Source organism: Gymnoscopelus braueri (assembly GCF_963280865.1).
Source record: "Gymnoscopelus braueri genome assembly, chromosome: 24".
Lineage (NCBI taxonomy): Eukaryota > Metazoa > Chordata > Actinopteri > Myctophiformes > Myctophidae > Gymnoscopelus > Gymnoscopelus braueri.
Genome location: NC_137626.1, coordinates 20,325,278 through 20,339,511, shown reverse-complemented (window position 1 = coordinate 20,339,511; position 14,234 = coordinate 20,325,278). Strand labels below are relative to the sequence as shown.

The following is a 14,234-nucleotide window of genomic DNA, read 5'->3' as shown; positions in this document are numbered from 1 at the left end:
AAATCATGACTAAATGCAGTATCTATCGTCAGCACTGAAGGTGTACAACATGCTCAACGGCTTCTGCTTAATGTTCTTACTCTTCATGATGACATCTCATGTGGGTAAAGGACATTACTACATTTTGTAAACACAACAGCATGGGGGCAAATTAGCCAAGGATGGGATTGATGAGATGATCTTTCTGTGTGTGAGGAATCCTACACCCCAATATTTTATGACCAAGACACACCAGTGCTTCAACTCTCCCTCTGTTTCTGCACATTTTGGGGAAGGCTTCAGTCCACTCCACTCACATGCATCATGACAGCATCTTTCCTGATCGTTATGGCAGTCTGCTCCCCAGACTGGTCAGCAGAGACAGTGATCCAGAATCCATCATGGTGCCGACAGACAAGGTCTAGCGTAGCCTCTATGCTATGGCATGGAGCACATGCATCTTCAGCAGGCACTGGGTTAGATATCAAGCACACTGCACATGGCCAGCATGGAAGAAGTGCTTCAGTCATGTGCTTCATGAGAGAAAAGGTGAAGTTAATGTCAATGTGTCTCCCTGCGCATTCAAACTGGTGGATGTGAAGTGTAGGAAGAAGTTGTCTACCCACTGTCAGCCAGTAGGATGGAGATGTGCAGTGTCCAGGTAGGCTACTGCTGTATCTGTTCAAATGTCTTTGGCCAAGTTGATAGAAACCACTTCAGAGTGCTGCTGATACACTCAGGACTGACCACTGAACTTGCCTGTCATGTTCTGCAACCACATGCATTTCCACTTCCAGTGCTGAACCTTGCATCAGTTTTGCAATGCAGCTGAAGAATGACTGTATAACATGCATCCCACCGGGATGCACAATTACATTATAGAGCTTATATACCTGCAAGGTGTCAACAAACGGCTCCATGTCAATTGTGAGGTGAATAGGGCCTGCTGTACATGTCAACCAGTGACCATATCTGCTGCCTGCTTGGACACCTGGTTGGACGATAAGGTGCGAGAGAGACCTTGACCTGACCTTTAGCACATAGGCCAAAGACTGACCAGCAAGTCAAAATATAACATTAGAAATAGATTCTACACCTATGAATGCCCCCCCCCCCAGGTCCCCATATGAATCACGTTCACGAAGTTCACAGATTCCCTCACACAACTGCAATATTTTGTTGTTTTTAACATAATTTAGTACAATGGAACATCACCATGGGATGGACACCATCTTTGATTTGGCAATACAAAATTAACTGATGGTAATTTCACTGATTCAGCCATATTTCTTGAACCCTAAGACCTAGTTTTAGACACCAAAACCACCTTTCTAGGTTGAACAGTATCATAAAGCCATTTAAGCTCCTGGCAGTCATATTGGACGCCATCTTGAAAATGATGGCTTTACGAGGAATATAATTTCCTAGATTTTTTTGTATGTTCTTAAGCATGCCTAGACGTACCAGAACCAATTGAAAAACCTTTTGTATATTTTTTTGGGGGGGGGGTTAATAGTATGTTTTCATATATTGACCCATGTAATTTTCGCCTAGTGTTATAACATAAAATGCATGATAGCACCCATAAAGCTACCATTGGTGCAAGGCTATCACATATTTTCTAACTCTAGACATGCATACCTTGACAAAAATCACTATGAGCATTAATCCCCTCAGATGGTAATGACCAACCCCCCTGGCTCACGGACTAATGTGCTGCTCCTCGTTTGACACACTGGGGTGATGTCAGCTGACTACGCTCATACAGAAAACACAACGTATCGTTGTCTTTTTATCCATCAGTCTCTTGCCCTCATAATTCACAGGGAGTGCCAGATCTATTGATTTTGTGTTTCTGGTCTCTATTTGACATTATAGCGTAGTCTCTCAGCATGTCTCTGAGAGTTGCACGTTGTGACTTGCCTGACGTCGTGTGGACTGCCTCGTTGAGCGCAGAGTGCGTCGTTTGAACTTGATTTAGAAACAATAGAGAATGTTGGGCCGCCCAGTAGGGTAGTTGGGGTGTGTACCACATGCTTTAGGCTCTTAACCCATTTAGACCTGAGGCCGATTTACTGAACAATTTTTGTTTTAATCATTCCAATTTGGCTGGGTGGTTTATAGCGTATTATTCTGTGGTCTGACAAAATTTGAATTCATAATACTGCTTATATACGTAGGCCTGCTCTTTCTGAGTTAGGGTACTTCCTGTTTACGGGGTTTTTAATGAACTTGAACGTGAGCGTTAACTCCTGAGTTAACAGAGAGAATCAGTGACTCTAACTGACATACTGTACATGCAGGAGGTAACCACTGGGTGGAGTCTTATTTTATGTTCTTGAACTGCTGCATCATTTGCTTCTGGCTAAATAAAGTTAGCATAGCATCTACATTATACCTATAATGCATAATATGACACATTGTTTAAGTGGGTAAAAAACATACACTCACTGGTTCTTCTTGCCTTTTACAATTAATCTCTGTCTGTGATTCTATAGTGGTAGTACTGTACCACACAAAAAGTGATGAATGGGTTCCTAAAAGGCAAAAATAAAAACATGAGTTGGGAGACCACTGTACAATGAAATGACTTATAATGCCTTCATATGCACATCCCTTACAACGTTTTTCTAGGCATACGCACGCACAAAAGGCTTAAATACATGCAGAGCTGGCTATTTGAAGCCTATTGGGTAATCGAGCTTATGCTTGTCGTATGAAAAGTGCTTTAAAAATACATTTGACTTGAATTGACTACTTGGCAGCATGCCACAGAACTCTTCCTCAGGCACCATTGGAACATTGCTGGATGCATTATTTGAAGGTTTAAAAAAAGTTTTTTTTTGCATTACATAGTGGTCTGGTCTCCTCATTCTTTATTCTATAGCCTAGTATTACACAGTAATTCAGTCGTTGTCAAATGTTTTAATTTCATGACTCTGAGAGTGTACAAATGGAACCAAATGGACCCATAAGGGTCCATTTGGTTACATTTGTACACTCTCGCAGTTACAGACCAGTTTAGGTCCATTGAAACCCCCTTAAAGGTACCCTGAGGGTCCCTGCTGGCCCCCACTTTGACAACCACTGCAGTAATTAATTGGCTGGGTAGGAGGAGGTTGACAAATGATTCCACCTCATTAACCACATGAACCCTAGCACCCCTATTCTGTGCATAATAAGGCGTAATAGGCGAAAAATACCAAATCTACAAGCCCACAATGCGTCACAATGTGATGCATTGTGAGTTTGTAGATTGGCTCTTTTTGGTGATGAGATTTGGTGTAGCAGGAAAAAAAGAAAGAAAAATAAATTTGAACTACATTTTTGGGGAGTGTGGAACTGAATTCTGAATTGTGAACTATGATGAACCTGAACTAATTCATTTTAGCCCATTAAAATCAGGAAAGCAGCCGTGTCATTTTAGATTTTACGTTGGCTGTTCAGAAATAGCAGAGCGCGACACTTCGTGCCGTGCTGCGAGCTTGTACATCTGCTATTTTTGAACAATTTGGAAAAATCTTGAACTTGTTTGAAACATTGTGAATTTTTACACACATCTTCTCTTCTGGGGGTCCCTGGCACAAACACATTTCAGATGGGGTTCTGCGGCCATTTAGGCCTATATCAATTTGGGGGTCCTTGGCACGAGAACTACTGGTTTGGTAAGGCATTTGTAGAGTCGCCCTCAGGTCTTTAACAGGTTAATCTGTCAACTGAACACTGAAATAGCCCTTGTGAAGTGTGAATGCGTACAGCAGTGCTGTGCATCGCAGTGTAAGTCCACGTCAGGCATGAATGGGCCACGTTGTGACATATGTCAGGTCCACTCAGCATTTATTCTGTGCATTGTCGCCGTTGCACTCACATTGGCCCACATTGCCCAGGGGACGTGTGGGGGGACGTGGGGAAATGGCCGCGGGAGGCGCAGAAATCGCGGACAGTCGTCCTCGGTTCAGATGGGTAGAGAAGTTTAGCCTGTGACCAAAGAGCCAAGTGGGTTTGAATCCCCTGTACAATTCAACATTTCACTTCAATACATGTGCACTGAACCGTGACTGGTGTTGCAGCTGAGGGACAGGAGTCAAACCATGTCCATACTGTACATTGACTGCTGTGGTTAACCTGACCTGAGGCCTATTCTACAATTGCCCTCTAATTCAGTAGTTGTTCAACTTTTTCGTGCCAAGGACCCCCAAAATGCTATGTATTTGGCCGCGAGAACCCCCCCATCGGAAGGGACCCCCAGAAGAGAAGATTTGTGTTGTAAAAAAATTAATCCAAATTATTCAAAATGTTTCAAACACTTTTTTCAAGAAATGTTCAAAAATAGTCTTTCTGTTATCTGTTATCTTCACTACTTTTCAATTTTTTTTAAAAGTTTTTGCCTAATAATGACTAGCCCAAAATAGGGACGCTACGTTGAAATAATTTGCATTAATTCCTAACATACTGTGATTCCTGACGTGAAATTCTGTAAAGGGGAAAAAAAGAAACCATTGTGTAAGGAATGAATGTACAGGTACTTGGTCTTTGAATGTAAAGATAACAGTAATTGTAATTGTGTCTGTAAGATACTGTACATACACTGACAGCCATTCATCCTATCGGATCCATTAGAACGGTGGTTCTTAGAACTTTCATTGACCCCCATAACTGAGAGGGTACGGTTCCAATTGTACGCTCTCAGTGTTACAGACATGTACGGGTCCATTTGGAACCCCCTCAAGGAACCCTGAGCGTCCCTGGACCCCACTTTGAGAACCAAATGTGCCTTTTTGTACCAAATTGTCCAGTTGGTGGAGCATGACATGAATATGAGCCGGACCGGAACAGATTCGGATCCCAGGGGACCCATGCTAACCAAATGTTTCAATTGGCACTGCATTTTAAAACCCTTGGGAGATGTCACACTGACACATAACACACACACACTTGAATTATTTTATTAATATCTTGCCTTGAAAAGCATGGACTGAGATGTCTTGTGTGTGTGTGTGTATAGACACACACACCTTTCTATTTCTATTAGCATCGAGAGGAAGTGCAAGCTGAGAATACCAATCTACAGTCCATCCAGCATCAGTTTTATTTCATCAGTTTTACAGGTGTAAAGCAGTGGATGATATTTTTTTGTCTTTTTGTTGTATTCTGTGAGAAGAGACAGGACAGAGGGTAGAGTGAGAGCAAAGGGAAAGCGATAGAAAACATTTTAAATAGAACAAATAAAGAATATTGTACATAACAGATAGCGTATGTGAAAGCAGGCACTGTATATACATTATATTTACGACATTAGCATCATATGCAGGTGTGTACATGCCATCTAGAAACATTAGTACCATATGCAGGTGTGTGCATAACTTAATGCCATAAGGCTGGGTAAAAAGAAAGAACTGTGACTGCAATTGTCCTCAGTGGTGTATAGTAACTAAGTACATTTACTCAAGTACTGTACTTAAGTACACTTTTGAGGATTTTTTAGTATTTCCAATTTTCAGTACTTTTACTTGTACTCCACTACATCTCAGAGGCAAATCTTATACTTTTAATCCACTACAATTATTAGATTTTTTTTGTTACTAGTTAGATTTAGTAGATTTTGATTATTATTTCAAAACATACATTAACCACTTCAGACCTATATGCATTTCGGCCATTTGAAAATGACTGATCAACAAGCTCACAATGCGTCGCGATGTGATACATTGTGAGCTTGTAGATCTGCTATTTTCAAAAGATTTTTATACATTTGAAAAACTTTTGATGCCAATACTTTTGTACTACTAAATTTTGATTACCGGACTTTTACTTGTAACAGAGTATTTCTACACTGCAGTATTGATACTTTTACTTAAGTAAAAGATATGAGTACTTTTTCCATCACTGATTGTCCTTGATGATACATTGAGCTTTGACCACGCACTCCCACCTTGCGCTGGGCTAGCCGCACCACCACCCACTTGTATGTTTTTTCAATTCGCAGGCCGTGCCGTTCCCATAGGCTGTGACACAGCCTGTCAAGACACTTTTAATGGAGCTGTTGTAGAAAAAGCCTGCGGATGCGGGGGTTCTGCAACAAACTTCTTCAGACAACGGATGTTGTGCGGTGCAGGTGCTGCAGCCCCTGTAGCTGGTTGGTGTTGGTGCCGTTCGTCTCCTCGGGTGATATATTGACCTCGCCTGGTGTTTGTTGTTGGTGGGGGCGGTCTCAAACAGAGTGGGTGTTGGGGAGGATTGCAGGCGGGTTCTGTATGCATCTTGGTTTTTGCCTTGCAGTCAGTTATTGTCTGGCGTGACTGCCACATGCTCCTGGTGTTACCGCTGTTGAACTGGTCCACCATTTAAACTCCTTCTGAGCCCATCTGATGGTGGGAGGACTCCACGCCACGGGTAGGCCCCACGTGCAGCACTTACCTCAGCATTTATCCATGGTCCATTGGTTTCTGCCGGTTAGGGTAACAATCCGAACATCCGTCTTTTTTCGGTTCAACATCATCAATGCACTTAATGATGCGCTCTTAATAAAAGCCCCCATGCGCTGTACCCATATCAACACCTGCCGTCTGTATGCAGCTACGTTCTGCTACTGTTAGACCTTGAGAAGATTTCTGTTTTTGCACCTTGGCATAAGCTGAGGGAGAGGATGGCATTACTTAGTTACTCCTAGGGATGCAATTTAGTGTTTGTGTGAAGAAAAGCCCACACGCACGCACGCACGCACGCACACACGCACGCACACAGGTAGATTATGCCTCCCAACGTTTGTGCAAGCAAAACATCTCAATCTGACTTTGTACAATAACTTTGAACAAAAGTCGGTCTGTGCTGTGTTGAGTACTGTAGCAGTCAAAGGGTGTGTGTTTGAAAGAGATTGAGAGCTTGACAAAAGAAAGCTGAAGAAAGCTGTTCAAGCATGCGCTGTCGGTGACAGAGCGATGTAACAGCAAACACAACACTGTTTAAATTAACGCCAGAACGAAGCATGAAATTCGCCTCATACATTTTTGATGAGAGTTTTTTTTTCACCCACGAGTAACTTCAATCACGCTCCGCTGGTTTCCGACAAGCCTTTAGAAGTTGGTGTCATCAAACTTGACGCGTCGCCTCATGATGTCTTATTTATTCAGTGATGTATCCAATAATACTTAAATCATCCGATGTCTTGATTCCCAGGGTCCCAAAGCTATGGCAAACAATTGATGCAGTGTTATCAATTGATGCAGTGTTGTTATCATTTAGACTTGCGTTGAGATAAATTAGCACTCAGGCATTTCTTTGTAGTTCTGTTGCCTAATAGACGTGCACACCTCTATTGCATAATAAAGGTGGTGGGAAAGATTTCAGATCCCCATAAGTTAATCTTTAAGAAACATTTGAAACTTTTCACACACAATCGAATCACCCCTCTTCCTTTAATTTAGCTGTAGTATGAAAATCACTTTCAAAGACAATATCACAATGTAGTGATCATCACTTCCAAATGCTAAACAATCAGATGTCGTCTTGCACTCACTTGCATGTACAGTAGATGTAGTGATTTGTGTACAAATAGTATTCCTGACGCCGTACTGAATCTTATGGCTCCTTTGCTGTGGTGGAAAAAGTACTACATTTGTTTCACTTAAGTAAAAGCATCAATACTGCAATGTAGAAATACTCTGTTACAAGTAAAAGTCCGGAATTAAAAGTGTCCCATTTCACAAGTTTATAAATGTATAAAAATCTTTTGAAAATAGCAGATCTACAAGCTCACAACGCGTCGCATCGCGACGCGTTGTGAGCTTGTAGATCGGCTATTTTCAAATGGCCGAAATGTATATAGGGCTGAAGTGGTTAATGTATGTTTTGTAATAATAATCAAAATCTACAAAGTAACTAGTAGCGTATGTTTTAAAATAATTGTAGTGGAGTAAAAGTACAATATTTGAATCCGAGATGTAGTGGAGTAAAAATATTGGAAATTGGAAATACTCAAGTAAAGTACAAATACCTCAAAATTGTACTTAAGTACAGTACTTGAGTAAATGTACTTAGTTACACCACTGCTCTTTTCGACTATGAAGGGTAAACCCACAGCCTTCCATAACCTGAAAACTTTCCATAACCTGTCAAGTTCTTTGATGAGTTTTATTGTTTATGCTTCCATTATGACCTGAGAAAAAGACAAGAGACAACGCACGTCCCTGACCTTCTAGTCTGGGGTGCTGGATCAAAGGCTTAACATGTAATGAAACAGAATATGATCTGCACACCAATATAGTATTCCCATTGGCAGAATGTATTTGGCCCTCAGGGCTAGGTCTGAAGAAGAGCCCTGATGCTTGAAACCTTACAAAATAAATTCTACATTATGACCTGAACCACCCCTGAAGAGGGAGGTACGTCATAAAAAAGCTAACATAGCAGACCTACAAGCTCACAACGTGCCTCGTAGCACAGTGGTTCTCAAACTTTTTCATGTCAAGGACCTCCAAATTGACACATATTAGCCAGAGGACCCCCATTTGAAAAGGTTTTGTGCCAGGGACCCCCAGAAGAGAAGATTTGTTAAAAAATTTTTTTTTCAAAAAAAGCAGATATACAAGCTCGCAAGCAAGCCACAAATTATTGCACTGTGAGCTTGTAGATCTGCTATTTTTTAATAGCCAACACATAATGGATGAAGTGGTTAAAATGATTGTGACGCTATATTAACTACTTTTGCTGGGGACCCCCTGGAACCCGCCCCCAAGGACCCCTGGGGGTCCCCGGACCCCACATTGAGAACCACTGGCGTAGCGACGCATTGTGAGCTTGGAGATCTGCTATCTTTTTGCTATTTTAGAAAAAAGTTTGAAAGTGTGAGTTGTGGGTTCCCAGATCTCTGTGTGTTAGTACCGTCTCCTGAGCTCTAATGAGGTTATGTGAACGTTATGTGAACTGGAGCCGTAGTCTATGGAAACAAATCCAGACCCTGTGAAATATGTTACACTGTAAGGTTCATTCAGTTCTTGTAGACGAAAAGAAAGAAAGAAATTAGAAAGGAGAAAGTTTGAACCAGACCAGAGAGAGAGAGGTCTGGTTCTTTTCCCATGTCTCCAATAACCCATTCAATCCGAGAACACATCTCTGTCATTTTAGATTTCTTTGGCTATTCAAAAATAGCAGATATACAAGCTCATAGCGCAGCACCGAGTGCCGCGCTATGAGCTTGTAGATCTGCTATTTTGGAAAAATCGCGAAAATCTTTCAATATATATATTTTTGAAAGCGAACATTTGTAACTCAAATCTTATTGCTTCTGGGCATTCTACAATGTCTTTGTCTTCTAAATCTTTATTTAATTTTTTTTACTTATGTTGCTATATATCAGTGGTTCTTAAACTTTTTCATATCAAGGACCTCCCATAATTATATGCATTTGGCCGTGGACCCCCATCTGAAAATATTTTGTTCCAGGGACCCCCCAGAAGCAAAGATTTGAGTAAAAAAATGTATTCAAAGATTTGCACACATTGTCAAGATTCTTTAAAAAAAAATAGCAGATCTACAAGCTCATAGAGTGGCACTCGGTGCCGTGCTATGAGCTTGTAGAGCTGCTATTTTTGAATAGCCCAAAGAAAACCAGAAATGACACAGATGCGTTCCGGGTCTAAATGGGATAATCCAATTTTTGCTCCCTGAAACCAAATCTCGTTGCTAAGCAAAATTTGCCTAAGACATCCTCTCACCGGCCACAATTAGATTTGTTGCTTGGCAACATTCACTGCAGGGTGTACACACAGTTCCAGGAAGTGCAGTGGCACATTGCAGCTGTTTCTAGTGCCTAGCCTGTCGTGTTATGGATGCATGACTGTTCGTCTGTCTGACAAGACATTGTCATTTATTATATTGATAACCATGAACTTCTGACTAAATTACCTAAAAAAGAAAATCTGAAAGAATAGCATGACTTCACTGGTGACTGTTCACTGTTAACAGTGAGTCGTCTACTTTTGTTCAGTGGTGGAAAGTAACTAAGTACATAGTACTTAAGTACAATTTTGAGGTATTTTTACTTTACTGGAGTATTTCCAATTTTCAATACTTTTACTTCTACTCCACTACATCTCAGAGACAAATATTGTACTTTTTACGCCACTACAATTATTTGAAAACTTTAGTTACTTTGAAGAATATTATCACAAAATATACATTAACCATTTCAACCCTATATATTGCGACACGTTGTGAGCTTGTAGATCTGCTATTTTAAAAAGATGTTTATACATGACAAACTTGACCTACTGCATATGGGTACTTTTACTTTTGGTACTTTAAGTATATTTTTATGCCAATTATTTTGTACTCTTACTCAAGTACATTTTGAACACCGGACTTTTTCTTGTAACAGTATTTCTACATTGTGGTATTGATACTTTTACGTTTCAGTAGTCCTTGCACCACTGCTGTTAACAGTGAGTCGCCTACTTCTGTTTGCCATGTAGATATGCTGAAGTCTTCCCCCTTTTCTCTCTTATGCTTGCAGTGAAACCAACCGTTATCGATGTGGGCATTTATGTCAACAGCATCGGCCCTGTGTCGTCAATTGATATGGTGAGTTTGTAAACCTTTTTTATGTACAGTATATGTATTTTTTTCTCTCTCTGGCTGTGTTCTCTCTTTCCCTCTGTACACATAAACATATCGCATAGACGATAGCGTTTATGATACCATTTATCGGATTGTGAACAAGATGGTACCCAAATATCTACAGTCATTACTTTCCTAAGGTTAATAACGTACCTGTACAGTATATACTGTCATTCCACCTGAGGGAGTTCAACAATACTTTGAGTTCCACAATACTTTGAACAATGATTCAGAAGGAAAGGACTCGTTATTATGCTCTGCAGCTGTTATGTGGAATGAGTTACTGTACCTTCAAGCCTTGCAAGTCAATTAGCTCTTGTGTTAACTCCATAGAGAGCTGGCTGAATAGAAGCTGGACCCAACCATCAATCAGTTGAGTTGTAGCAGGTTCCATATACCACTGTTTCCCAAACATTGGGTCGCGGACCAATTTTCATAGGTCGCAAGTAAATATCTTTTTTTCTCCGTTTCCTACACAAAAAAAAGATATCAAACGATTTCAAACTAGAAAAAGTGCTCCTCGGAGCACAGATCTCCGCCAGGTCAGGTAGGTTATTGTGGCCTCCTGGTGGTGCTATAATAGGCCAATGTGAAAAGGGTGCCATTTCTTCTTAGGCCTTGCACGGCAATCGGACACTGCATTCATGATTTGAGGCATTTTGTTAAAAAAAAATGTTTTGCTAAATTGAACCTGCTGGTGGCGCTATAACAGGCCAATGTTAAAAGGGTGGCATTTGCTCCTCAACATAGTGTGAATGTGTGTGCAAAGTTTGACCGCAATCGGATGCTGCATTCATGATTTGCGGCATTTTGTTCAAAACAAGCCACTACTGCAAACTTTAGATGTAAATCTTAGCCAATCTGGATGGAATATGAAAAATCAAACACATTCGTCTTGATCACATGACTATAGAGATCATGTGTACTGATTTGCGTGAAATTAGGATTAAATCGGAAGGAGTAATATTTAAAAAAATGTTTTACATAAGTCGGCCTCCTGGTGGCGCTATAAAAGGCAGATGTGAAAAATGCAGGCCAAAGGTTTTTCCTTGACCTGTAGGGAGTGCGCTTACAAAGTTTTACACAGATCGGTGCAGTTACAGGTCAAAACACGAATCGGCCTGTTATAGCGCCACCATGAGGCTGATTTGAAAAGTTTCAAGTGGCATTTTTTCCTTGGCATAGTGGAAATATGCATGCAAAATTTCAAGGAAATTGCATGCTCTGTTCATGATTTGAGGCATTTTTTTCTAAACGGAGCACTCCTCCAAACTTTGGAAACCATTTTTAGCCAATCAGGATGGAATATGAAAAATCTGAAAGACTTGTTTCGTTTAATGACTATAGAGATACTGTGTACCGATTTACGGGATTTTTGGACAAAATCTGTAGGAGTACTGTCAAAAAATATGTTTTGCACAAATCGGTCTCCTGGTGACGCTATAAAAGGCCCATGTAAAAAATGTGGGGCAGAGGTTCTGCTCTGGCATCCAGGGAGTGTGTGTGCACAGTTTCACTGCGAGCAAGCCAACGGTGCCAGAGATTAGCTGTACACAGACAGAATGACGGACACACGGACGGACGGACAGGGGGCAAAACATACTCTCTCGCCATGCCTTTCGGCCTGGCGGAGACAAAAATCCCAACTTTTCATCAATTAACACATTGAGTGCCATAAACGGTCCGGACCATTTTTGAGAAGCCATGCGTCATGTGCCATAAACGGTCCGGACCGTTTTTGCCCCTTTTTAAAAAAAATGTATTTTTCCCACGTGGGGCGCTCTAACGAAACTTTGGGATCAATCCAAGGAGTCTCTGAGAAGGAGAGGCCGGATGTCGATCCATGTCAAAAATGCTTCCGCTCGGCCGCTCCAATGTTAACTCCTTGACTAAAAGCTTAATATCTCCATTTCTTTTTAACGTGGTGGAAGTGAGCCGTTTTTGATCGGCGATCACTCTGCAATGGAGGATCGCGTTAGAAATATTATTGTTCCAGGCGTTAGTCGGGACCCTCCGCCGTCTCGCACACATGCTTTGTTTACATGCACTTCCGCGTCGGGGCTTCTACAGCACGAAACATCAACGTAAGTGGATGGAAGATATGCTGGCACTGAACGTACCCTATTTTAATAAACCTCTGGCACACAATGTGTTAAACCAGAACGGCCGGGAGGCAGAGACGTGTGTGTGTGTGTGTGTGTGTGTGTGTGTGTGTGTGTGTGTGTGTGTGTGCGTGTGCGTGCGTGCACAGATAATCTCAGGCACTATAACAGGCTGCCTCACGTTTTGGCCTATAACCCCTGAACTGTACACCAATGACACCATAAATCATGAACGTAACATTCAGTCATTATTGGAAGTACACCTCCTGGGTAGGCAACCCGGCCTGGCGGAGATCTGCACTCCAAGTGAACTTTCCTCCATTTCTTTTATCTTCATAAGATAAAAAGACATTTTGTTCCTTTTTCTTTTGCATTGTCATGGTTAAGTCAAGTTGGGGCTAAAGAGCTAGAGGTTTAAAAGCAAAACATCAAAAACACTAATGGGCAGGTAGATCAATGCAGATCCCATTAAGAAAGGCTTGAACAAATGCCATGAGATACAAGACAGTCACATGAAAGATAAAATTGCGACGACATTTAATGGGAGAAAATAGCTACTCCATGGTTACCCGAAATTATGAAAAGTGCCGTCTGACCACGGATCAATGCAGCACATCTAAAGCATTCAAGCTTTAATCCCCTATTTACAAACGATGGTGCTTTGTGCATGGATTTGGGTCTGTTTTGTGGCTCAGAAAAATGTATGTTTGGTCTTAATTTTTCATATTGGAGGTCCACTTAGATGTATAACCATAGTTTTGCGCTAGGACTGAAAAAAGATATCACTGTGTATATGATCCATCTCACAAGCTCAATGCTGTTGTTTGCACCTCCAAGACAATGGTGGACTCGACCACGCAGCCTAATAGCCGTATTTGTGTCTCAAAGAACACAGCCCACATGGTAATATAAATGTTTACTGCTTGAGAGCTCTCTGTTAACTACAGTTTATGTCATGGGAAAAAATCTGTGCGCTTTACAAACTTCAGCCCATTCTAGACCCGATATTTATGAAAACGTTTCATCTCTCAAATCACCAACTGTTCAAGGACAGACTGTTGCTTTTCAACATGACATAGTTCCTAGTCATGAGGCAAATTTTGCTTTGTTTTCATTGTCGGAACAGTTCTGTAGTACGAGCAGTGGTGGATACAGAATGTGTCTGAAGGCTGGGCCTTTGCGAGGGGGAGATTACATATTAATATAATATAATGTCGCCATCCCCGGAATGATTTCTTGTGTTAGGCGATATTGTGACACACACATCATAGGAGGCTGAGGTCGGTCGCATTACCTTTAGAACCAGCTTCATGAAAACAGACAGCGCAGTTATCACACATGAGACAATTACATTTTCCGTCCAGCATGATGAAAAAAGAATTGTCTTCCCATTCTGCATGGAAGCGGTATACGTCTCGTCTTCGGTCTCTTCCTGGTGTCACTTGAGCTCACTTACCGAAGTCGTTCTCAAAAGCTGCTTGTCTCGTTAGCTGTGTTTTAAAAGTAGCCTATTAGACTACAGCAGTGGTTTTAAAAAAT

The 14,234-nt window shown here is 41.3% G+C and overlaps 1 protein-coding gene across 1 annotated transcript in view; it reads left to right on the top strand.

The window, feature by feature from the left end:
* LOC308080350 (gamma-aminobutyric acid receptor subunit gamma-3-like) overlaps nucleotides 1-14,234 on the top strand; it is a gene marked incomplete at its 3' end in the record, with an annotated part of 187,194 nt that overhangs the window by 42,301 nt on the left and 130,659 nt on the right. The window contains exon 2 of the mRNA XM_080422174.1: nucleotides 10,490-10,557. Coding sequence (XP_080278300.1) covers nucleotides 10,490-10,557 — 68 coding nt within the window. The remainder of the gene's footprint in view (nucleotides 1-10,489; nucleotides 10,558-14,234) is intronic.